At 49.5% G+C, this 26,113-nt stretch overlaps 1 protein-coding gene and 1 long non-coding RNA gene across 2 annotated transcripts in view; both read left to right on the top strand.

Annotated features, from left to right (window-relative positions):
• The first annotated feature begins 11,105 nt into the window (after nucleotides 1-11,105).
• SKAP1 (src kinase associated phosphoprotein 1) overlaps nucleotides 11,106-26,113 on the top strand; it is a 95,962-nt gene continuing 80,954 nt past the window's right edge. Inside the window, exons 1-3 of the mRNA XM_026054445.1 lie at nucleotides 11,106-11,175; nucleotides 16,283-16,388; nucleotides 24,729-24,754. Coding sequence (XP_025910230.1) covers nucleotides 11,142-11,175; nucleotides 16,283-16,388; nucleotides 24,729-24,754 — 166 coding nt within the window. The 5' untranslated portion in view covers nucleotides 11,106-11,141. The remainder of the gene's footprint in view (nucleotides 11,176-16,282; nucleotides 16,389-24,728; nucleotides 24,755-26,113) is intronic.
• On the top strand, nucleotides 18,484-19,885 carry LOC112960237. The gene is made up of 2 exons (XR_003251727.1): nucleotides 18,484-19,437; nucleotides 19,586-19,885. It is a non-coding gene; the product is annotated as an uncharacterized LOC112960237 (long non-coding RNA).

Raw genomic sequence — 26,113 nt, 5'->3', positions numbered from 1 at the left:
TTTGTATTCCGCTCAGCTGAACAGGACAATCCGAGGATCAAAGGTGGAAAAAATCTCCCCCAGCCCAACCCTATCTGCTTTTATTTCTCCCTCCCTGCTTTCAAAAGGCTTTTGCAAGCCAGATATCAGTAGCCCAGGAAAGTCTTTCCCCTCCTATTGGTTTCATCTCGCTCTTTTGGGTTAACATTCATCTGAACCATGTATGCCTCTCACCATCAACACCGAGGTGTGCACAGAACAACCTGCGTGACAGACTGGCAACTCCAGCCTGCTGCTCTGAAATGCTAAATCTGTTGCATGCAAGCAGACAGGATAATATTCCAGGTGACAGGGCTCTCGGAAATGTGCAGGATCCTGGCAGAGTTTCCATGCTCTGTCCATGCACAGTGTGGAGGCAGAGAAGCAAAAAATGGTAATAGAGATGACAGGCAGAGATTTCTGCTCCCGGGTTTTGTCTTTAGCAATCGTTTAGTTCCTCTCTAACAGCACCTGCATGAATATATTCTGCAAATTCCCCCTGAGCATAGAGATGGCACTGGGAAAATACTGGCACAGCTCGGCATAGTAAAAGGGAAGGAATGCAAATATTCACGGATGCCTCCTGCCAGCGCAGCGGTTAGGGCACCTGTTTGCACACTGAACCTCTTGATCCCAGGTCCTTGCTCTGCCACAGGTTTTCCAGGGTGGCTTTGAACACTTCTCTTGTCCCCTCAGTGCCTCGGTTCTCAGCAGTGTAGGGGTGACATTACCGCCTCAAACGGCACCTGTGAAACTGTTTCATTCGTTCCTCAAGTCTCAGCTATTCTGTGTGTTTGGTATTTTTAGACTGTAAAGGGTTTGGGGCAAGAAACATGGTTTTATAAATATGTGTTTAGTACACAGTGTGCACACTACAGCAATAACAAAGTATATTGATTAGAAGCATTTTTGCCCTCCTTTCAAGACATTCTCTCAGCTAAAGATTCAAAGGCAAAGTTTTAAGGAATCTATGCATGCCACCATAGCTGCCAGCCAGATAGGGGTTTGACGGCATGGGGAAGTTAATCTGAAATTAGAGGCATAAGGCTAAAGTGCAATGGCCGTTCTGGATGAACTCTGACTGCAAAAAAAAAAAATCCTTAAATCCTTAGCTCTATTTTCCAGTACAGTTTCCCAGTTTTCTGTCAAACTTGCTGTGTGGATCTGGCAGCATTCAGGATGGTCCCTGAACGCATGTGGCTCCTACCACAGAGAGGAGCTTTTAACTTCACTGCAAATGCACAGACACACAAGAGAGAAAGCAGTAATTGCTGTTTGACTTCTAAAGTCATCTGTGCAAACTGTTGACTCAGAAAATGGAGATCTCTGCTATTATTACAATCTGGACTTAAAGTATGCTTGGCTTAACTTAATAGCAGAGCAAAAGCCAGTAATTAAAACTTATTAAACACTACATCACTAAAGCAGTTTGGCACATGCAGTTACTGTTTTTCCTGGAGATGGGAATTACTCAGGCTCTATAAAGGAAAGTTAAACAGTGGATTACAATGGGAGACAGACACAAAGGCAGAAAAAAAAAAAGAAAAAAAATAAGGATAAAGAAAAGCATAAAGCTTAATAGCTGTTAGAAATACTCGATATGTGGCCGTCAGTAAATACGCGGTTTCTGAATATGTCATAAATAGCCAGAATTTCTGTCTCATAAGTGTAACCTCAACCCAGATCACATAAACACTCGGCACATGCTCCTCCTGTAAATCTTCAGCAAGTCAGTAACAGCCCTCGGGAGGCTCCCCATAAATCTCCTGTTCTAGGAAACGCTCCTGCCACGGGGAGGGGTTGGCTGCTGTGCCGGGGGCCGCTGTTGGGCTGGATGGTGCTCGGCACGCRGACACCGTGCAGGGAGGTGTGTTACAGCCCAATTCCTCCTACCCACACGGAGGAGGAACGCGGGATCTGACGGATGCGAGTGCAGGGGACTCGGCTTTGCCTCCAGTTGCCTCCTTCACGGGCTGCAGGATGGGACGGGGGCAGAAACCAGGGCACACAGTGGGCAGCTAAAGGGATGAGAGCTGGCTTTGCAAAGCCCAGGGCTGCGTGGGCTGTGCTGGGCTGCCGGTGGAATTGCCTCCATGCCTAAAAAGCGGGTGAAATGGCAGCTGGGGGAGAGCATTGGCCGTATGCAGAGCCACGCTGAAGATAACAGGTTGCCTGTCAAGGCGAGTTGCTCGTGGACACGTCAGACCACAGAGCTCCCACTAACAGAGAAATTGAAGAAATTGCGTCTCCACAGCGCATCCCAGGGCTCCGATTGCATTTGTGGAGGTTGCGCCCCGCGTTCCGTCGCCATGGAAACCTGCGGGATGCTGCCAGGCTGTGGTTCGGAGGCAGAGGCTGYGGCGCCGCGGCATCGGAGATCTGCACACCCGGGTCCGGCAGCGCAGCGGCCAAACTCCTGTCACTGCCTTCGACAGCTTGTAATGCTGACTGGCAGCTCCAGGACACAGAAGGTAGTAGAGAAAGAGAAAAGAGGGGAAAAAGCATTCACACATCTTTGTCAAGCAACTCCTGCAAAAGGAGTGTGTGTAATGACTTCAGGAATTTCCCAGAGCCAGTTCCATTCCCTCTTCCAAAAGAGGTTCTGTGTCCCTTCCACGTCTCCCTCATGCCAAACAACTTCTTGTTCCTTGTCTGCCTTCATGTTAAATGATCTTTTAATTTTCTTCTCCATCTCTTTCTTGCGGATCCTTGGAATTGAATGTACCCTTGGTGCAACTCCCCGATGCTCYGTGACCCAGGGAGCTGCTCTGGAGATGGAGGGGCTCTTTGCTCTCTGGCTGCCTGAGGAACCAAACCTCCTCAAGTGCTTGCCCTCCATCTCAGCAGCTTCATCTTGTCCTTGTCAGCCAACGTGCAGCGTTTGCGTTGCACACGGAGGTGAGTGGAAGCTGCACCACGCGGCTCTGCCATGGAGCCCCCAGGGTACTGTTACTAACACAGAGGCAGAGCACGGGCAGGAGGGCCCTGGGGCCTGCGCTGATGCTCAGCACAGAGAGGGCTGACACTGGAGCTGACTACAATGTCAGCTTCTCACGCAGGCAACAGACACTACCTGACAGGCAACTACTTAGCTTCCAATTTTCCCTGGTATAAAACTATTCTGTTAAGCAATGGAAGGCAGCGCAGTGAAGGTAAATAAAAGTGACACGAGACCAGGTACTGCTCTCTGCTCCCCTCACAGACGTGATTCTCTGATCGTCTGGTGGAAGACAGAGGAGAGCTGGGAGCTGGGGACTAGCTGGCGGAGGCAGGATGAAAGGAGATGAACTAGGGAAGAAAGGCGCTTGTGGTGATGAGGTGGCTGGGAACTAGAGCAGTGCCCCATAGAGCAGGGAGTTGGAGCTAAGGCATTAGTTGGGAGCTGAGATGACACTGGTTCAGTCCCAGACTCTTCCACAGTCCTCTGAATGACACCAGGTGGGTGAGTTAAGGGGAAGTTCCTCTCCTTGAACACAAGTTTCTGCAAGTTTAGCTTGCAGCTGCTCAGCCAAGCTCCCCATGCAGATCCCCATGCTGCTGCTGTGCATGCAGGCCCCCAACCTGCTCCCCATGCAGGTCCTCATGCAGGTGGAGAGGGAGCTGTCTCTGCACGGGTGCATTTTAACAGACCATGCAACCAAGAGCACTACCAGCAAGAGCAGCCAGTGTCACAGATGGACCTACCCAGAAGTGTGTAACCAAGGGGGAATTGTGGCAAGGGGAGTTTAAAACAGGACAACAGACTCAAGAACTAGCAGCAAGGAATAGGGTAAAGGTAAGGTAGAGAGTGCTATGTGGTATCAGGAGTCAGGGATGCTTCCAAGGGGTCCACATGGGCTGGGGACCAGTGTATCTAGCTGTATTTTTCAATACCGTCTCCTCCCTGCACCCCTGAAGGTCCTACATCTTTGTTTCCCTCTCTCCTCTCTTGCCTTACGCACAGACTGTAAACTCCCTAGGGCATCTCCGGGCCCTGCTTCCTTATCCCAGCAGAAACCTGCCCTGTGGCAAGTTTCAGCAGTGCTAGAGCTGGGGCAAAGAGCAGGGCTTTGCACAGCCATGCAGCGCCATGTAAGAGGTGCAATGGCCGAGCATTGTCCTGAGTGCTGCAGAGGAAGCAGAGCCATCACTAGGACATCAGATGGTTCAGGAGGAGGTGAGAAAGAAAAGGCATCAGCTGGAATCCCAGATCAGCTTGCTCCGGCCTGAATATCTGCCCTTTGTGATGCTTTGATTTGAAACTGTAAACCCTTGTAATCCTGGTGGATTACATCTCCATACCCTTTAATGTGTGCATCCCCCAAAGCCATGCAAATGCGGAGGGAGAGAATGGGGCAGCACCACAAACAGCCCCACTGGAGGAAGGCTCCTTCCCCGCTGCCCTCTCTTTCACCTCCTATAATCTCCATTTGCCCTGGGGCAGCAGTGGACAAGGAGGGTGGAGGTTAAAAGGAGGAGGTGGCAGAAGTTTAGAGAAGTGCAATACAAAGTAGTTGATAATTAGATCAGAAGAGATAAGAGAAAAATAGAGGAAGAAGGGAGGTTTTCAGACTGCTTAGTGGTATAATTAGATAGATGGGCACTTAGCTGGCTAAGTTGTGCAGCTTGAGTAACGGCTCCAGAAGGCACCACTGTGTGTGCTCACAGTGACCCAAAGGGAAGGCCTGATTTTTCCCTGCCTGAACACCGTGCCTCCTCAGGGCAAAAAGCACAGAGACAGYGTCCTCAGGGCTTCTAGGTCTTTTTGGAGCAGATATGGGCATGGAGGAGAGGAAGGTGCTGCAGGAGCCCTGGTTGTGCCCCGATGTGACGAGGCTCCTCATGAAGATGCTCATGTTGAGCCCTGTGTTAGACCCTCTCCACTGCTGGTGGTCACCCCACTCTCCCTCTACTTAGCACAGAGAGAGATGTTGCCCTCTGACCTTAATACAAGCCATGTCCAAGTCCACATCTGCCTTTTCCTGAGGTGGGAATCGCTAATTAGGAAAACGCAGCTTTTTCTTTCCAAAACACCGYTTTTGCTGTTTTCAGTTAGACAATTCATAAGCTTGGAGTTAACYACATACTTGAGTGCTTTTCTGGAAGAAGGCCAGAGTGCCCAGCACTTTGCAGATCCGAGCCCTTAGAGCCTTACACACTGCAGCAGGAGAGGATTYGGGTTTTAAACTTCTAAATGAATTGAGCTTGTGGGAAGGTAAGTGGGTGGAAACTCACAGGTTCTGCTCCTCATTCTTTCACTGGCTTGAGAGACTGTCAGGAAAAACACTTCCTTTCCTCCAGCCTCAGCTTCCTCCTTCCCAAAAAGGGGATCATGATCCTGTGCTCCYGATGTTCTGAAATCTGCACAGGAAGAGCGTAAGAGCTGAGCACCAGTGCAGTTAGTGCAAACGTGTCTCTAGGGTTTGACCGTAACAGCAGCTCTGTGATGTTTGAACCTGTCTCTTACACAAAAGTGCTTAAAGCATCTGGCAGAAGGGGGCATCACTTGCATAAACGTTCATGGTATTCTTTGAAGCTGAACTCTTCTCATCTGCAAGTTTGATCTTTTAATTTCATAATGAATGAACTATAGTAGCGCTTTGCATTTATAGATTGCAGCATCTTTCATYGGAAAATCTCTAAGCAGTTTCAAACATTCATTGATTGCTTGACAAGCATGAAACGGAAGGGTGACTGTTTTACAAAATGACAGGAAAGAAACATTTAAGCTCTTGACTTTAGGGAGTACTGCTGTCTTCCAGTTCTTTCAGCAGATAAGATCGCCAACTAACGGTAGTCATTTCTGTGTTTAATTAATAATGTAATGCATCCAATACCCAAGCTTGCAGATAATGGGCTTGTAATACAGTCTAACATGCCTCCCATATCATTAAGTTTAACTGTCACACTAAATACCAGATTGTCACGCCGCCTTGTCAGTTTTTTCTTTCTTCCTCATGAGCACAGCACAGCAGCAGCTGTGGGCAAGGAGAAGCTGAAGAGCTGGGATGCTGCAGRGCGGCAGTAAAAGCCTCGAGGGACAAATCGGGGCTCATTCCCCACCATGGCCCTGCAGGAACCGGGAGGCAGCAAAAAGTTGCAGCCGGCCCCTGGTGTCACGTCCATCGCACTGCAGGTCTGCTTCCAACACTGGCTTTTTCCCCTCCGCTTCTATTTTAATGGAATTAATGTAATGTATTTTTTAATGTTTTGTTTATTTTGGTTTTTTTTTCCTCAGAAAATATTTTTTCCCTTGTAGATTTTTTTTTCTTTAACAATTAAATACCCTCCATGTCCTGGAATGGAACGTATTTTAACTTGCAAATGTTACTACGTATTACAGAATCCCAATGGTTCCTATTCCTAATAATTTACGGCCTCACCCACCCCTCTCTGTCCCTCGGCTGCTTCTCCCAGCTGTAGCCCTTGAGGATGCAGCCTCCTTGCCAAGACAGGGACCATTGAGTAACCCTGGAGAAGCAGCCTCACTAAGGATCCCATTTCAGCAAGTCTGAAATGCGCAAATTACTGCTTCAATGAAGCAGAACCACCGCAATCCCTGGAAAAATACCACGGATTAGTATTTCGGTCTTACGCAAAACTAGTTTGAATTTTAAATTGCTACCAAAACATTTCTTCAGGAAATCATTCTTGACCAAATCTATTGCAGTGCTGGTTGCAGTGCTCAGCTTCCACTCCCCATGCCTCTGGCTCTCATTTTTCATCACAGAGATTTATAGTAATTTCTCTCATACCACTGATTTCTTCATAAGAGAAAAGATCACTCCAGGGACCTACCTTTGTCTCCAGCTACCCTGTTTAACACTTCCAAATATTCCTATTTATGAACTAACATCTGGGTCAGTCTACATAGCATAGTTTGAAAGCCATTAAGACAGATGCCTGCATTTCATTAAGCAAGATTTGATAAGCTAGGTAGGGTTACAGGGCAAGATTACTATGGGAATTCAGTGAGTTTAAACCTTCACTCCAGTTAATAAAATCAAACAATATATCATAAAAGTGTCTGGAAATTGGCTCAATAATTGAAGTAGAACTGTGTGATGGATGGAGATTTATTGACGTGTGTGGAGGCCCACATTAGAGCATCCTATCTGAATCTCTTTCGAATCACCGCAGTCCAAGGGCTGCCATCAGCCACACAGACCTGTTTTTCCCAGCGAGATGTAAGCAAGGTTGAATTTAGCCATTAATGACCCAACATTTTGAAATCCTTCATCTTTATCTTGAACTCAAACACTGAAGAAACTCTCGTGCTGTGTTCTCTSTGTCCACCAGGACCCTTCTCTAGAGCTGGTCTCTGCTTCCCCAGTCCTCTGCTTCTCAGTCCATGTGGATTTTTGCCCCGAGTCTCTGCTCTTTCTGCATATCCACCCCGCAGCGCAAGCCTGGGTCCTCCCTCAGCCTTCGTGGCAGCCCTCGGTCCTGGCTCTTTATAGGAAGTGTCCCCTCTGCAGCCTTAATGAAGTGTGTGGCAGTCCTCCTCATTAAGACTCAGCATTGTCAATAAAAGAGTCATTAAAGTAGTTTGATGAGGACTGGGAGAAAGAGAAGAGGTGCTACAACACATCTACAGGGCAGAGGGCAGCTCCATCACACATTGCAGCACAGCAGCAAGGGATCAATATCACCTTTGCATTAAACTAAAGCTCATCCGTCAGCCTGAGGAGCAGCAGCCTCCACAAGAGCTGGGCGCCCTGCTCCTTTCTGGGTGAGCGTCTTTGAGAGCCCTCCCTTTGCAGAGCCCCTTCCTCCTGCTGGGCAGCGTTTGCAGGAGGCCCCAAAACGCTGCCCCAACGCCGTGTCCTGCCCATGATGCCAATGACATTGTCCACCCTCCACATCCAGCTTTCAACAGCAAAAACATCCTGAGAACTTGCTGCTGGGAGATGCCTCCTCGTGACAAAGAACATCTTTGCCAGGTGCCAGCACCACCGGGTGACACAGGAGCATCAYTGAGAGGACGGGAGACGAGTCTAGGCCCTGGCCCAAGGCCTGGCCTTGTGCCTCTGCCTGACACACAGTGTGGTCCCAGCAACCTGGGTGTTTTCCTGGGATCTTCCATAGGGAAGTTCTCCTCTCTTTCTCTTCTATGCTTCACCTTGTCTGGTCAGACTGTAAGCTCCTTCAGCTTTTGTTCCATGTGCTAGTGGAACATTTCCTTTTCAGCACTGAAATGGATGGGTTGGCATGACAAAAAACAGCTCCAGCCTCTACTATATCTCTAATATATCTCAACACACCTGCTTGCTTCCGAGAAGCCTTAACAACGGATAAAATCCAGGATGTCTAAAAAGGTAAATGAATCCAGAGCTTGGCAGTCTAAACCAGGAGCAAGGTCCAGTCATTTAATTTTGCTTAGGGACCAGCTCTGTTTACCATAACTCAGAGCTGCTGACACTATTTTCGTTTCTTTTTGGCTTCAGAAATTGATGAACAGTAACCTGGACACCCTTAGGAGGCAGAGGTGCAAAATCAAATCAGAAGGACAAGGGAAGACCACTTAGCTTTAAAAAATGAAAGAGGTTTTGCAAGGGTTGAAACCAACCTCTAAGTGAATGACTTAGTCGTAGCAAAGATACATGAGCTGTTGGGCAATGAGAATGACACGAGCATGTAAACTCTGGGATTATAGCAGAGCATTAGCATGGCATCGCTGATTAGCAAACCTAGAGACATTATTCAAGCAGTCAGGTGCATTACCAGATTGGAGAGTTGCCTTCTTTTTTTCTGAGCTGTTGGTCACTGTCAGAGGCAGCAAATCACACCCAGTGGCCCAACAATTTGACCTGGAATGGTAGGAGCTGATGCAGAAATGGATGGACTGGCATCTGCTGTGGAAAAGCAGGAATTAGAGTCTGYTCTGAATTGGCAGGAGTCGCAGGACCAGGAAGGTAGGACAAAAGGGCAAGTCAGTGCWCTATGCAAGGACGTTGAACAAGATGAATTAACGGGGCTGGAAATGCACTTTCAAAGCGGCAGACTAAATGAACAAATAATCTGATCCAGTTTAACGAACTCTACGATCCTCCCCCTCCTCTAAGAACGGGTGTCCCAGGGTCAGCGTGTGCCCGCACGAGCATGCACACATCCTTATCTTATCTAATTACTAGAAGTTTCAGATTAATTTCAGTGCAGCTGCTTGAAAGGGCCGTTATCAGGCAGCGCTTTGTGGTTTAACCTTGTTACCCTTTTGCTGTTAACCTTTGGGAGCGGCGCAGAGGGGAAAGCGGCGATGCTGAAGTGCTGGCGGGGCTGCGAGGGGGCAGCATCGCCCTGCACGGGCGGCGTTGCCTTGGGGGCTGCCGTCATCAGGCGGTGACGGGACCCCTGGCTGCTCTGGTACCCGGCGCACGGAGCAGCCACGACGGGCACCCGTCTCGTTGCAGCCCCTGGCATTTCCGAGGGGCAGCAAGGGGCTCGAACGCTCTCGTGTGCCTCGTGTGGCGCAGCTCCTCGAGCGCTGCCTGCCTCTGTTTCCATAGCTACCCCCAATCGCATCTGGCTTCCCGAGAAATTGGATTTCCAGGCAAGACGAGCCTTCAAAGGAATTTGTCCATTTAACAGGATGGCATTWGGAGGGAGCTCGTCTGCTGAACTTGGGGCCTCAAATGATTAAGGTGGGGCCTTTAGCGTGCGAGGAGGCAGCCTCGCTCGCGCAGCCTCGGGAGGCTGGTGCTGCAGGACAGCGCTGCGGCGGAACCCGCCAGGCCCCGCCAGCCTCCCCGATCCCTCCCAGTGACCTCTCAGCTAAATGTGTAACCTGTTGCCACCCTCAGAAATGAAAGGGGTGAGAACAAAAAATATAATTTGTTGGAGAATCTCTAGCAAGAGAGGTGGTTTTAAGGGGTCTCCTTCTCTGACCGTTCAGAGTGTTCGTGACACTGTCACACACCTTAGTACACAGAGATGTCCCAGTTTCAGCCCTGCTTCTGCACTGTTAGGAGCCTCTGTCATGCCCCTGGTGASAGCAGCAAGCACTAATTTTAGTGAAGCTCTGTGGTTTTGTGTCTGTGGTCAACAGAGCCTGATTGCTTCCTTTTTTTTGCTGTCCCCAACATTTGCTATGTTGGGAAATGACAATTCAAAAATCATATGTCAGGCATAACATTTCAGAAAAGTAAAAGCGGCAAATGACATTATTTATGTGCTGTAATAATAAATATTTGGTTGATAGTACTGAAGGATACCAGGATATTGTGAAAAGTAAGGGCTGGATTACGAACACTTAATCCTTGGGAAACCTCTCGTTAGTCCTTGGAATCGTTGCTGAGTGTCGGCTAAGGATGACTGTCTTGATTTTGTCAGTATTGACCCTAAAATCTGGGAATGTGAGGACAAAAACAATTGTGATATTCTCATAGTCAGGTCAGCCCATTCTAACTCATTTATACAGGAGAGGAGCAGATGTAAGCTTGGGTGTTAATCTAATGCGATGCCATTTTTGTTTTGTAGACTGCAGTTTGCATTTATTGCCTGTCATAAAGCAAGTTAAAGTGTGCAAGCCCGTTCCTCTGCCGGGCAAGACACAGAAATATGAACGGTCATTACAGTCCAGCTTGTCTCCTGCATAGGAAGAGGAGGTTTATTGCAGAAGAGCCGTTCTCTTCCCCTGCACATTGGAGGAAGGAACCAGCCTGTGCCTGGACCAGGTCCAGCCCTCAACACATCTTGTGCTGGGAACAGGCATCAGAGGTTAAATAAATGGCCACACATCCACACAGAGCTCCTGGGTCTCCTCTGCCAGCAGGTGCACCAAATTGTGAGATAATGAAGGAAATAACATGCCAAGTGCCACCTGATTTAAATGCTAATGCAGGCAGCCTCCTTTCAGCTGTGCTGCTCTGGGGGTGGTTTCAGGTGCTTCTGCAGGTTGGTGGCTGCAGTTTTTCCCCTCCTGGGGAGGTCTTGGGGCGCTGGTTCTGGCGTGTTCCGGGTGCTTCAGCGCCTCGACCCGTTGCAGGAGGGCTGGGGATGCTGCGGAGGAGGCAGTGGGGCCCTGGTTCCTCCTCCCTTCCCTGGGCACGGCTGCCCCTGCGCTTCCTCCCTCGCTCAGCCCTGCTGGGGACAGGGCTACGGAGCAGCAGCAGGGTGGAATCCAGGGAGAGCCGGTGGCCGGGAGCATGATCCCGGAGGAGATCCAGAGACTCCTGGAAGGTAACCACAGCTCCGTCCTTGTTTCCTGTCTGCTTAGCTGGGGAAAACCTGCTGCAGTTGCAGAGGAAGAGATTTAAGAGTGGAGTGGGGAGACTCTGGAGCTCTTCTCTCTGAGGCTGGTGGTGTTGGGTGCTCAGATGGTCCCGTTTCTGCCCTGCCCATGGAGCTGCCTGTCCTAGTGCTCTTGGGATTGTCCTTGTGTTGCCAGAGGGGTAAAGCGGCTCAGTGGCTGTCCCAAAGCCCGTGTGTGACTGGTGGTGCAGGGGGCATGGCCAGGCACTGTCCCACCTCTCGGGTAGGGTGTTGAGTGGTTCCATGGCTCGGTGTCACTGCAGGGTGACAAGGGAGCTGGTACAAAGGGTGGAAGAAGCTTGTGTGCCGTGGTAACCCTGGGCCCTCCACGGGATGCTCTCAGCCYGCAGCTTTGCGGCTCTTCTTGCATTAGCAGTCCGTCTGGTGCATTACTGTATTAATTTCTTAAATAGCCAAGTTTAAAAGCTGCTAGAGCCCCGAGTTCCCGTTCTGCAGTGACTGAATGACCACTTGATGCTTCATTGCGGGAAGGATTCCCACGAATGAAAGGGGAAGCTGCCGAGAGCCCCTCTCCTCAGCCCCGTCTTGCCCTCCATGCTCAYGCTGGGTCGCGTGCCGGCTTCCTCCTGCTCCGGCCTCGCGGGCAGGAGGCCCCTTGCTGCGGGCAGCCCCTGCCCCACGCGGGCCCGTCGTGCTGCAGGGTCCTGGGCRTTGGGAGGGTCGAGCACAAGTGCGGCCTCCAAGACCGTCAAAGCTCCCTTCCAAACGCCTCGGGTCTTCCCCCACATGCAGGTGTAAACTTTCCCCTCTGTTTTTTAATCGTTGGGGCTCCAGTGAAGTTCACCCTTTCACATTTTTGATGTGCGGCACTTTATTGTTCAGTGCTGACACTTCTGTAAACAACTCATTTCTGCACCTGCCACCTTCCTTTAACTTAGATTATTTTCTTGTTAGCTGACTGCTTTTAATTGAAGGCTTCAGATCTCCTTCTAAAGCACAGCCTTTGTTTGCTGACAAGTATAGCAGGCTATGAATGGAGATTAATTGTGTGTCACGTACCTCTGTATCAATCTTGTTGCGTCTTAACAGTCTACAGAGTCTTGAGGCCTTCCGAGTGGTTAAGGAGTCTCTTAGCTTTGTTGACTAGAAATGAAGGAGCTTAAGCTATTTCCCTGTTTGCTAACTGCAATTCTTTTATTTGAAATAAAAATCACAAGTGGGAAGACAATAACATGTCTTTCAGCAGATTCAAGGCGGGCTTGTGCTGCAGGACCCTGCACAAGGCGCACAGGAACAGTGAGGGAAGGGCCCCCCGGCAGCACTCGTCACCCTGACATCCCTGGGCTTYGGTGGCTGAAGGCCGACGTGCTCTGTGTGACCCTCTCTCTGCAGCAACCCCACAGTGCTTATAAATAGCTATTGCCTTTTTCCGAGTGCTTTAAGCTTTGTGTTGCAAGTAAGCGCTCTGCGTTCTCGCCAAAGCTATGCAGTTAATTGCACAAGGTTTCGCTTTTGGGTCATGTGGTTCTTTTAAAAATTACTTTGAGGATGTGTGTGTATATATATACACACACATTATGTATATATATATACACACACACACACATATATATATGGACACTTCTTCTGAAGACTGAAACAAGGGTTCTAAGCCTACCCTGCCAGGTCCCTGCTCAGCCCAGGGCTTCTCCTGCCCTTCGGTGGCAGCCAAGGCCGTGTGGCAGTGGCTGCTCCCGGGCGGCCCTGCCTCGTGCCCTCCCCGTGCCAGCTGCAGGCTCCGCAGGGCTGTTCCCGCTGCCGCTTGGGCAGCGCAGGCCGCAGCAGGTGCTGCCCGGGGAGGCCGCCCGCACCTGCGGAGCACAACAAAGCTGGCAGCTGCTCACTTCCAGCCAAGCAGCCTTCGTGGTGTTTTAGGAACAGCAAAACGCTGTTTGCTGCAAGCAGGCAAGGCAAGGAAATAGCTCCGTCTGCAGCGTGTAAAATGCGATGCGGGGTTGAGACTTGAAGGAGGTTTTGGCTCCTGCATCTGSTTTGGGACACGATGTCCCCTTCCCTCCCCTGCAGGAGGATGGATGGAGGCGGCTGCAGGTCCCAGGCYGTTCTCTGACTCATTTCCACTGAAGTGGCAAGACTTATCTCAAACCTTAGCTCCCGTTTAAATCATCCTCTCTGAAATGAGCTTGCAGCAAAGTCAAGAAGCTGTGTGCTAGCTCACAGCATTTACTCTGCCAAGCGAGACGAGAGGTGATATAACAGGCTTTTCAAACTCCGCGCTGTCTTGGGAGCCGTCCTGGCGACACTAAAGCAATTGCGCGGAAGCCCAAGGTATCCGATACCCTTCTCGTGTGCGCCTTTCCCAGCCAGCCCCAGCTTTGCACGCTGCAATAGCTGCTCTAAACTCCCCCTTAATGTTTTGCAGCCAGCTGGGAGACTAACAGCAGGAGGGAGCGTGTGAGGCAGCAGATTAGYGTTGGAGGAGACGGGCTGGCTCGGCATTAACTTGCACAGCTAAAACCTGGCCCTTCGCTGGGACTCGCTCCTCTCTGTAAGAGGAGTAGGGCTTTTTGTTGGCCTTCTGACGGCAGAGAAGCAGGAAAAGGGCAGAAACATGAATGTGCATGGAGAAAATACGTGTGGTATTTTAATACCCTTCAGCCCTGCTCACTGAGTGCTGATTAACTCCTAGAATTTAATGCTGGCATTAAAAGGTTATTTACTACCTGGACTTCAGCGCTTGTGACATATTTATTTATGATGCTGTGCATCTCCCACAGGATTAAAGTGGATGACTGCAACTGCCTCTAGAAACTCTCCTGAAACACTTGATGAAATCTGAACTATATATTTTTTTCTTACCTTTTTAGCTGCAGGAAACGAAAAGGAGAGTCCTGTAAACTTTCAGAGTGGATCACAGAGAGCAATCCATAAACATCAAGAATATAATGTTACAGACAAGCAGTAAAACTAACATTAGGGTGATTTACTCTGGAGCTGCTTACATATTGCTCTTCCTGATCCACTTTGAGGGGTTATGGTTAGGCTTTCTTTTTCATTTCCTGGTGCTATAAACACAGTGCCTGGCTCTGAAAGGGCCCTGCCTGCCTTGCAAAGTGACTGGAGCTTTATGATAACTTATCCAGCAGCAGATCTGTGCTGACATCCCAGTAAGTAAATACTATATTAGAGCTAATCATGTACTCGTGGAGCTAATCTGCACTTAAAAATGAGAGGGAAGCAGCTGGTATTTATACAAGTTTGGGAGGCTGTTTTTTTTCCCCCCTTTTTTTCACAAGAAATGCTATCTGCACATAGGCCTTCTAGCTGACCTGGTTTTGGTTTGCTGTTTTTAAGCTGGCTTGTATATAATAAATTGTCCCCTTAGCTGCCRTCTGTTTTGAAAGCTCCTTGGAGCAAGATGCATCTTTTGTGTTTAGAAAATGCAGTACATAGATATATGTAATTTGTAAGTGTTTTGAGCCCAGTATTGTTAGGCCTGTTGGAAGCAAGCACTGTATCTTGGATTTACCATTGCAGAAATGCAGAGCTGTGTACTGGAAATKAAATTTAGCCTCAGGATTAGAAGATTGGCCTGGGATTTAAAGGGCTTCACTCAGCTGCTGTGCTGCAAGTTTCTGCATCATCCTTGGCAAGCTACTTAGGGCTAAATTGCCAGCAGTGAACTTGATATTAATAAGCATTTGGGCCTGACACCTCTGTGCTCCTGGAGCCCCCAGCTCGCGGCTGGATGTCGGTGCYGCTTTGAGAGCAGCAGTTGCCGTGTCGTTATTGCCCACGAGCTGAGCTGGGCAACGGCGCGTGCCCAGGCCGGGCACGTTGTGCCAGGAGCCTTGCATGTCTCTGCTGTATTCGGGCTTCAGCCTCTGCTTCTCATCTGTGAAGGAGCAGCTGTAGCAGAGGCAGCCGAAACCAAGGGAAGGACCATTACAAACCCGAGTGCTCTGGACAGGATTTGCTCCTCCTTCCCAAGCGCTCCCTCCTGGTGCCTAATTGCCTTGGCGTGCCACTTGCGCTGCCCTTGCTCGTGCTCTTGGCTTTGGAGAGCTTTTATAGCCACAAGCTGTCCTGGAGCGCGGCGCAGGCAGGTGGCACCAGGAAACGAGGACTCCTGACTCCTGGTAGGCAGAGGTGGCTGTTCCTCCCGGGCCACTTTGATCTTGAGATGTGATTGCAGGTGGAGCGTAAGGAACCAGGAGCCTTGCAGGCAGGACATTAARCTGTCATTAATGGCACCGTATGGGGCATGTGGTAAAGGTTAGAGGCTTGGAGACGTGCAGTGCTGTGAGTCTGAAGCCAGGCTTTGCTRGAGGAAACCAGAAGTAATGCCCCTGCCATGTAGGGTATGGTGCTGCCCCATACAGGGCTGGTGAGACTGCAACTGTTTTATTTCCGAGCAATTTTTAAAAGATTTCTTGCAAATAACAAAGATTTATGCAAATAGACACTTAATCCCTTTATCTTGCAGGTCAGGTTAAATTTTTGCATACAGATGTGKCTTCCAGGTGAGTTGTAACCTTGTCTAAAGCAAGAACATTATTATTTTGCATAGGAGTAAATCTGCATTAAAACTCTGGTCTGATTAGAGAGGGAATGAGGCTTTCCTGCTTTCTCTTGCCTGGCTGTCTCCAAGCAAGCCCAGGAGGTTGTATTTCAGCAATAACCCTGGAGGGGAGCACATGCTGTGGTACAAGTACATGTTGGCTTGGGCTCAACCAACCTGTTGTTCGCACTTGCCCTCTTCAGAGACGGCCCTGGTTACACAGAAGATGARAACAACAGGTTTTGTTTGCTTGAAGTGTTGGTCGATATCCTGCCCTGGCACTTCAGTGTTCTGGATCCTCCTATGAGTCCCAGAAGGGCTCACCTGCCACGAATCTTCTCTACTCTTTCAGTGCTTCCTTTCATCAAGGGAGGTCTTCAGGCTGACTTCCACCTCTAGCCCAGGCTGCCGGGTCCTGCGCTCCCAGAATTTCCCAGCTTGTGCACAGGTCTGTTTCTCAGCTGAGAACTGATGTCYTTCTGGTAGTCTTAGCTTGTAACTCTCTTTTCTTCCCAGATGCTGAGAGTTACCTGGTGGATGGGCTGCAGAATGAGAACCTGAGTGCGAAAGCACGGGAGCAGAGGGATGCAATTCTCTTCGGCTTCCAGCAAGTCAAAGCCAGGTTTGTGTTGTCTGTGCTACTGTGCAAGGGAATGCTGTAGAACTTGCACCTTGGGGTGTGTCCCCTACAACCCTTTGGGTACTTTGGCCATGTTCCCAAAATTAAGGGGATTTCGGGGCTTGGTAGAATGTGAGTGCACTGCACATTGGTTTGTAATATGCTCCCATTAACACTGTCCTGTTGGGTATGGTTATCTGCAAATCTGTCATAATTTGTTTAGAAATTTTGCATTTTGAGACATGAGTTACGCTTTGGTCTGTGTCAGCACAGTGCCTTGCATATGGATCTGCTCCTCTCCTATGCTTCTCTCTTGCTAGAGAACATTTGAAGAGGAGAGTGGAAATTTATCACTTGATGCTTAGGCCTGTGGACAATTTGACAAGTGAGTGAATACTTGTGCTGCGGGGTTGTTACTAAAAGTGTTTCAGAACCAGTTCCTGAACCTAAATCTGCATTGCCTGGGCTTTACTTCAGTAGAAAGGAAGGAAGATAACATCCTGAGTTAGAGGTCTGAGCTGGGTTCCAAAATCTCCTGTCCTCAAAACAGTTGAGGTCAGACAAGTCCTAATGAAACTGCGAGTTGCATAATTTGGATTTCAGTGAAGCAAACAAAGGATGTTCACTGTGTTCAGAGAAATTCAAGGAACATAAACCTCCAGCAACCTGTCTGCCATTTAAATACAACTTTCACTCTCCTCTGTGTTACTGTTTTGGCTAGAAATATGATCTAAAGCGCTCACTGCTATTGCTCTGCTTCTAAGATACGAGTTGTCGTGTGAAGTTAAGCTGGCAATAAAACTCCGGCTGGATGAATGATGTAAGCATCCAGTGTAAATAAAGCTTCAGCCGAGTCCCTGGGAAGCAGAGTTTTAGCCTCTGGAAGGGCACAGCCAGCCTCTATTCCCTGCAGTCCCACTGAAGAACTTTGCAAGATGCCCTGCTGTATCTTAATCGATCTTTCCTGCTGGCAAATTAAGCATCAGTTTTACTCAGCAACTCGGGACTGTGTAATTATCAGCCTGGATTGCCCTGAATAATTGGAACAAGCTGAATGCAGAAGACAGAAGCTTTTGGAAAAATTGGGCTGCAGCATCTTTAATGGAGGAATGGTGTGTGCAGCAGTGTCCTGCAGCACCAAGTGCTTGACTGCCCATTTCGGGCTATGTTTCTGAAAAATTCCCACCTGTTGGAAGGTATTAAACAAGCTGAGTTCTCAACCTAAAATATTCAGACATCAAGGAGGTCTTTTTTTCAACATTACTGAGATCGTGCAGCTTTGACAGTTCTTTATCTTCCTGGTCTCTGTCTTTAATTAAAAGTGAATAGCACGGAACTTGGTAAGTATGTGAGGTGTTTAACAAACCTGGCAACAGAATCATTTTGCTTTTGGAAGTGCGTGTGCTCTCCATGTCCTGATGGAGCTGAGCATGGGGGAAAGAAGCTGCTCGATCAGTCTGGGTTTTCCAGAGCTGCTGGGTAGTGTCAGTAACTTAAGTTTCACACAGGATYTTGTTCTTTGGTGCTTTGTAACCCACAGTCCTCAGCTTTGGCTCTTGGAGCTTAAGAATACAGTTTGGGKTCAAGCTTTTGGAACAAACACATCTTGGATGAGCGGGATACTCATCCTGCTTATTCCCAACAGGAGGGGATGGGATGCATGTGTTCTTCTTGGGTGCTCAGGTTGAGGTTGAGCCTTAATTTGTCATGCATTGAAAAGAATTACCAGAATCTCCGGGGAGGGAAGCGAGACCCTGCAGCAGAGCCTGCGAGGCACAGCGCATTTCCTACTTGTGTTTTATTGCYTTGGGGCATTTGGGAATGGTGAGAGCAGCAGAGAACAAGGGCGTCTGCAATAGTGCCCCAGGCCGTTCCCACCGTGATTTGTGGTAGCAGATTACTGTAATAACGGCTGCTCTTTCATCTGAAAGTGCCTAGGCAGGCTGGGCCGCGGGGCCGAGGCGCGGGCCCGTCTCTTCRGGGAGCTTCCTGTGGCTTTTGCGGCCGGGGCGCAGGAAACGTCGGCAGCGGCGCTCAGGAAGCGCCGGCCCCGCGCTCGCGCCGTCGCCCCCGCGCCCCGAGCGCAGCCCTCACGGCTGCAAGCAAACCGCCGCACTCCCGAGGAGAGATACGTGCGTCTCCGAAAGGAAAGCGCTCCATCGAGGCGGGTTATCCCGAGCCGGCCTCGGGAACCGTTCCTGTAACCCGGCCCTCAGGGCTTTGAATCCCTGCGCTCCCCGTGGCCTCATAACGCTTCCCACCCAGAGCCCGGGTGGGCTCATAACGCTCGCCACCCGGAGCTGCTGGCCGCAATGGGAACAAGCAGCTGGGCTTCACGGCTCTGCATGCTTCCTGGGAGGATATATTGCTCCCAACTTGCCGTAGCGATCATGCTGCGCTCCTGGGTTAGGATGTACAGTTATGAGTCCCTGTGCTGTTTTACTCTTGGAATTCATTTCCTTATTTAATGTGCACGGTGGTGAAAGTCCCTTTTTCCCCTTCTTTCCGTGAACCTGGGTGCTGTTCCTGCTCCTGATCTCTTGCATGTTGGTGCTGTCCCGCCTGTTGTTTGGTGATCATCTCTGGTGCCGTTCCCGGGTGCTGCTCGTGGCCTCGTGCATCTCCAGTAGCGTGCGGAGCTGCCCATGTCCATGGAGATCCCTGCAAGGCGGGGAAAAGGGTGTTTGCAAGAGAGAAACACCTTTTGAAGTGGGTTTGGATTGAGGGAGAGCCGGGGAAGGCTGTAGTGCCAGGGCTTGTTCTCCAGAAACCCCAAAGGTTGTCACTTGCTTCTGTTTTGGATCCGCTGGTGCCAAGGATTTGCTTCCCGCTGCTCCTTGGGAATGGCGCCGCTGTTTCTTGTGGCTGAAAGCCTGTTGCGGAATGAGCAGCAGATGTCGGACACCTGGGATGCATCGGATACACGACCCGCTTCGGAACACAAGCCCATTCTTGTCCTTTGGCAAGAGCAGTAACCAAAAAAAGTCGTCTTGCTGTTAAATGACCTCACCTCCGCGTTGAGACGTTTCTACAGCAGCTACAAAGGCAGGGGGTGAGTTGGGGAGAGTGGGATTTACTTAAAAATATGGAGATAAATAGTTCCTCCTCCTCCTTCGTCAGCTAGTCATTTAAACTCCCCGCTGGAAGGCAAGTTTGCAATGATGGAAACAAATTCCTAGTATTTTTTTTCCCTCCCTAAGGTGAAATGTAGTAATGCTAGAAGGAGTGCAAGGCAGACCTGCTCTGCATCAAAGCAGAAATGAAGAGAAAGAGGCTTAATTAATGTTGAGTTTCTTGGGTACACCCACCAGGAAATCCAAAATRGACTCTGAAACTCTACCTTTAATTTGCTCCACTGTGACTGAAACAACGATGTGACCCYGAGGCCCCATCCTGCTACTCGCAGCTAATGTGCAGGACTCCCTCCTGGCATTCCTACCGCCAGCCGGAGCGCCAGCAAAGCCCAGGTTCTCTGCCCCTGTATCAAAAGCCCCAAAGCTCTTTTTACTGCCTCTCTTTCTTGCTGAAGCTTGTGGCAGCATTCACAGGCCCGCTACTGTGCTGTTGGTGAGAAACCAAGTCCCATGAGAAGCCAAAGGCTTCATCCTGCAGCGAAACACCCGGATTCTCCCACATTTTCACCCAGAAGCTGATCCCTGGCACTGTGCTATGTGGCTGCAATGTTGAGATTCAGAAAAATGAAAGCATCCCAGGGCTTGGAGCAGGGGGTCCCCCTTGGAGCAGGGGGTCCCCCTTGGAGCAGGGGGTCCCCCTTGGAGCAGGGGGTCCCCCTTGGAGCAGGGGGTCCCCCTTGGAGCAGGGGGTCCCCCTTGGAGCAGTGTGGCTCTTGAGCTAGCACAGTGTGCTCCCTCGCACTGGCACGAACCAGCAAGCTGCTGCTCGCCCTGCTCTGCAGCCAGGGCTTCAGCCCCAGGGCACCTGGGCCAAAGTGTTGGGTCAGACGTGATCCCTCCTGCAGCCAGGTGTTGGAGCAGGGCTCYGGAAAGCTGGGACAGGAAGTACAGACAGCAGTGTGGCTAGAACGGCCTCTTCTTGCTACGTTTTAATAAACTTCTAYGTGTGTTAACTGCATCCATTAGTTTAATTTCCAACCTTATTTTAAAGTTTTGGACTGGGAATGAAAAGAAATGCAATTTCAGGGTAATTTTGCTTCATTAGTGTAACTGCCCTGTCTGTAATTCCTACCAATATTAAACTCGTTATGTTGAATAACATGAAATATCAGGATAAAGAGGAATTTCAGGATGTGAGCTGATGGGCAGATAATTGAGCTCAGCCCATTAACACGAGGGCTGGCCTAGCCTGCCACGCTGTCCCTAATTAGGCGAAGTGCTGTTCTCCCTGTTCCTCAGCAATTCATTTGCTCAGCGGCGAGACGATCTTGCTGAGCAGCATCCCGTTCAGACTGGCTTTGGCCATTAGCTGCAGCTGCGTCTTGCAAAAACCGCACGGGAGTCGCTGTCATTYCAGGAGTGCTCGCAAACTTTGGACTTGCCTTTGCCTCATCTATAAATGAGCTTCCTCCACGTTCATTTTCCTTTGGTGCTTTTTGTGGGGGAGATGTGGCCTTCTCCTGGGCAGGGGGACACGGTCCTGCTTTGGGGACATTAGGTTGCTCTACACCAGCTGGTGATAATGGCCATCTAAAGCCTTTTACCACCCTGCACCAATAAATCTGTGCCTGGGTGTGTGTAGGAGAGCCCAAGCTTTCCTTTAGTTTGCAGCAGTCAAGTTTAATACTGGCCGTGGCGATTATTTCTTTCTCAAGTCTGGTAGCAGATCTGTTAGGATGTTCCCAATCTCTTCTGTAGTTGCAGGAGGTTTTTTTCTGGTTTTAAGAAATGAGGAAGGAATTTATGTTATGGCCTCGTGTGGAAGGGGGACAAATTCAATTGAGCTCTTATGTTCTACCTGTTTTTATACCTGGGGAGAATGTGGCCGTTCGCTCTTCCAGTAATGTAGTTTGGTGCCTTCTGGGTTGGAACCATTTCAGTAATTTGCATCATTTTCCATTGCAGCTGATAAAATTACCCCTGTTTTCCCCATCCATTTCCTTGTGAATGCATTGTTAATCTGAAACCTGAGGACTGTAAATGATGGAAATTGTGTAACCGGAGTATTTGCGTAGCTGCTGCTTCTGTACCAGCTGATGGAGAAGTGCATTTGAAGTGGTTTGTAACTGGCCTCSCTAATGGTGAGCTCCCCAGTTCTCATCTTTTCTTCCTGCTTGAAATCTTGTACAGCATTGATTTAAGGAAAAAAAAAAAGGCTCGTTTCTGTTCTCCAACATTAAAACCCAACAAATATTGTGCATCAAATTAGACTGCCTTGAAATATCTAATATCATCTGTGGTGATGTTATTGTTCTTAATTGGACAAGAAAATCCCAAAGGCTTGATTGAGACCTGACTTTATGGTTCCTGCTGCAACTGAGTTGGAAGAAGGCGGGGTTCAGACTTTTATAAAGGTGAAGCTGCAGGTGAGGCTTCTTTATAGGGCTGAGCTGCAATTTGGATTGGGAATCTCCACTGCAAACCCAGCTCTTATGAGACTGATAAATCAGGGCTGGGATGTGTACGGTTTCCAGGAGCAAAGAATATAAATGCTTGTTGAGTATGTCCTCCCCAGAGCTAYGTCTGATGGTGAGGAGCCGTTTAGGTGTTGAGCAGAACAGGTCTGTGGCTTCTTCCAGGGYGGCCCAGGGTGTCCTGGACGGGGCGAGCGGGGAGGTGCTGCCCTGCGCAGCACCCAGGGGAGATACCTGGGGTGTCTCTAGTCAGAGTGTTAGTGCAATGCTTGGCCTTTGATGTCATAATGGAAATTGGGCATTTTGGGGTTAGGTCTTTGCTTTAGATATYACATCAAAATTCTCAAACCACTTCTTGACTCTGTCTTGCTGAAGCTGGTTAATCATTTGGTAAGACTTTTCCTCTGCGCCTGCCCTAAGCACACGTGTGACTTCYGGCCATAGGTGCACTTGAACTGCCTGGATTTGCTATGCAGGTTGGCACAGCAAAATGAGATTTTTTTCTTTTTTTTTTTCCCCTGAAGTAATTGCACTTCTCAGTAATGCAGGAGCAGGAAGGACTRTTGGGGCTGCCTATTAAAATTATGCCCGTGTAACTTACTGAGTGGCTGTTGAGGCACCTGCAGGTAGAGGGTAAAAACCTCCAGGTAAGTTGCTGTTCCCTCGACCTTAGGGCTATGTAAAGCACCACGTTGCAGGGGAAACGAATTTCATCATTTAAGTGAACAAACTGGGTACTGTCTATTGTACGTGAGTGCCTTCTACCCACTCAAGAAAAGTAATTTATTCAAGACTTTCGTGCAGTCAGTAGCAGATGAAGGAATTAGATCATTTCTCTTTCATCTTCCATAAGAACAAACCATTTCCCCCCCCAACTGCTGATTAAAATTTGAACTAACTTTCATTCTCTGCTTAAGCCTTTCCAGAGTGAAAATGATCAAAGCATGAGATTAAAGACATCTCTTGATTTGATGAGATTAGAATTTGACTGTTTCCTTATGCTTAAAAAAAAGGCATCTTCTGGTATTTCTTTTCCCCCCACCTCTTAAATTGGATCAGAGTGAAGCTAACATGGGATTGCTGGCCCAATAGGAAATGGAACTCAATTTTACATTTTTTAAACCATTTTACTGTATTAAAAATGACAGAGGTTAGAAACAAAGCTCTTATACTTTTATTGAACTGGAATTAGAAGTGACAGAAAATCATTTTGGTCCCGGTGCAGTAAATGTTATCACTAAAACATGTTCAGGGGAGATTAGGACAGTCTCTCAAGCACAAGAGACAAAGTTCACAGACCGAGGGGCGGTTTCTCTGGCCTTGGCTCGCCGTCGCTGTCCGCTCGGGAGACACGAGTGTTGCAGCCTGGGTGTGTGTTGGGCTGGAGGGCCCGGCGGTTAAAGCTGCGCCTGGGCAACCCCTTGCGCTGGTCTTGGCCCAGCCCCAGCACCTTGGAGATCGCCCCGTTGGGATCCCTAGTGCAGAGCTCCTGTAAAACGGGCACCGAGAGCATCCCAGGGTCCAGAGGTGCCTCCCGGCGGCGAGCGCAGAGCTCCGGCCCTTTCCTACCAACACGGCTGCCCTGCTGCCCGGTGCCTCCCTTTGCAGGGAACTTTCCTCTCGTTGTACACGCTGCTCCAAACCCAGCAAGGCAAATATTAGGCCTTTAATCAGAATTCCGTTGTTGTTTTCTAATTAATCTGTGTCAGTTGCTTGAATGTTTGTGTTAAATCATTTTCTTCATGAAAGCTTTTAATGAGGAAACAAATTGATTGGATTTTTTTTGCGTACTGGATTCTTGCCATTAATACCTRTAGCCCAACCCTCTGTTACATCCTGCTTGTGAATGGGTCACTTTGTAGCTTATTCCCAATCCTTGATCTGATTCCAAAGTTTGCCCGTGCTATTTCTTCATTAGAATGACTTGGATCTTGGCCCAAGCTGTGCTCCAAGTGTGAGGAATGGAGTCGGGAGGGTTCCTGCTCCATACAGCCGCTCCTGGGTCTGCGTCTCGCTCGTGTGTCCCCTGAGCTGGACTCCTGGTCATGTCCTGCCTGTCCCCCTGTAAATATCCCCTGTCCGCCACCCTGGGCTTGTGGGTGCTGTCATGGGATGGGTAGGGAGTAGGGTACAATGCGTCCCATCARCTTCCATCTCTGTGGTCCTGCAGGGGAATTTTAATCTGGGTTCTGTATCTTCCTGGGCTGCTAAATGAGGGGTGAGTTCCCAGCGGGAGGGGGAAGCTCTGCAGCTAGAGCCCTAGAGAGCTGGCACACGAGGAAGGGGGTGAGCAAAGGCGTGGGCAGATGCAGAAGGAAGGTGCTAGAGCCGATCAGGACACCTGGGTGCAAGTGTTTGCTTTCTGTTCTCTTGGTGAACTGCTTCCACACAGAGCTGGTCCCTGCAAAGGGCGCTGTGAAACGGGTGCTGTGGATGCCACTGCAGTGACCTTGCTGCAAGAGGTGAGAGATGGAGTAAGACCCCAGCGGGACGGGCCACGGAAGCCTCATTTTTGAGGAGGAGGCCTATYGTGATGGGGGAGAACATCTTTGCAGTCCTTGAAGGGGACATCTGGTTAGTGGAAGAAGTTCCTGCAGGTAGCAGGGCTCGCCRGGGAGCATCCGCAGGGCTGGCGCTGCTTCCGAGGGCGCTGCACAAAACACACGTTGACCGTTTGCTCCCTTTCCGGCAGCGCGTCTGATATGATTCTCCCATCTGTCACTTATTCATTAGGCTGGAACAAATCATTAAGAAAATAATATRTTCTTATGCCTGTCTGTTTTTTTGCCTTTTAGGTATCGTTTGGAATTTCTGCCCCGAGGTGAGTTCAGCCAGTGGGAAGGAGGGTGTTTTCTCACTGTTGTGATGAGTTTGGGGAGCGGGAGGGACTGGTTGGGTGGTGGTTTCTGTGCAAAACGGGCAAAAGGAGCTTCATCTGAATGCTCAGTTACACGAGTGGGTCTTGGGGGGGAACGGGGCACAGCCCCAGGAGAGGCACTAGCAGGAGCCCGCGTTGGCGTTTGTGCCAGGAGTTGCCCTCTGCGTGGCCTTGAGGGCAAGCTAGACAAGTTGTGGATGCAGAGACTATCCCTATGTCTAGATAAGCTTCAAGTTGCTTCCAGTTACTTCCATATCAACCCCAACTTGAAAGCGAATCCTTGTGTCTGGGTCAGCAAATGGTCAAATTGCTGACAAATAGTCAGCAGGAAATTTTTCAGGCCTGGAACCGTCTCCTGTTATGTCTGTTAATGATGTGGGAGACTGTGGTGGTGGCTCTGAGCTTCGCTTCCCCGGGAATGCAGGTGATGTCCAATGCCCCTGCAGCTGGAGAGCCCTTCACGGGTGCTTTTGCACGCCCAGGACAGTGGCTGGATGTGCCTTTCCTCAGGGCGGAGCTGGAGCTCCTCTCACCCTGCAGGGAATCCAAGTATTCCCGCTCGGATTCCTGGCTGAGATTCCTGGCCCCAGATAACGCTGCGTTCTGGGGGCTCCTTCTCTGTCTCTAAACAACAATACTATATACAGGAGCACAAACAGAAGGATCTGCCAGCCCTCCAACAAGATGAGAGCTGGGGCCATCGYAAAAACCCTTGCGAGTGTTCCAGCTCAGCTAATCCTTCATTTACTCCAGGAATAAATTCCAGTATGTTACCTCCTCGATCAGGGCCCACTTCCAGCACATCCTGTCTGGCTGGCAGCACAGAAATGTCAGAAATGCAGCAGCATTGCAATTCCCACTAGAGCAGTGTTATCACATTTTAATATGAGCCTCGGTGCAGCCTCGGTGCTTCTAATTGCTTTCAAACCATTGTTTTTGTGCGTTTGGTTGATGAACCCAGCATCTGGCATCATTTGAGAAAGTACAACAGACAGCTGTGTTCAAAATTAAAAAAAAAAAGGGAGCGCGAGAGAGGATTGGAACACATAAAAGGACTCAAAATTAGATTTTTTTAATTTTGAAAGTTCATACAATTTAAAGGGTAGAGGAGGGATCCTTTTGTTCTCCTGAGATGTTCTGTGTTTTATGGAGTTGGAAGTGTGAGTAGTGTTAGGAAGAGCGGGGTGTAGAGCTGTGCACAGATCCCGGAGCGGAGCGCCTTGATCCCTGAAACGCCCGCCCGGAATCACTGTGCCGCTGCGCAGGCCTCGGGGAGGGCACCCTTCCCCAAGCTTGTCCCTA

The sequence above is a fragment of the Nothoprocta perdicaria genome, unplaced genomic scaffold (assembly GCF_003342845.1).
Source record: "Nothoprocta perdicaria isolate Ctin4 unplaced genomic scaffold, notPer1 scaffold_121, whole genome shotgun sequence".
In the NCBI taxonomy this organism is placed as follows: Eukaryota; Metazoa; Chordata; class Aves; order Tinamiformes; family Tinamidae; genus Nothoprocta; species Nothoprocta perdicaria.
Note: the sequence above shows the minus strand (reverse complement) of the source record. Positions and strands in the feature narration are given on the sequence as shown.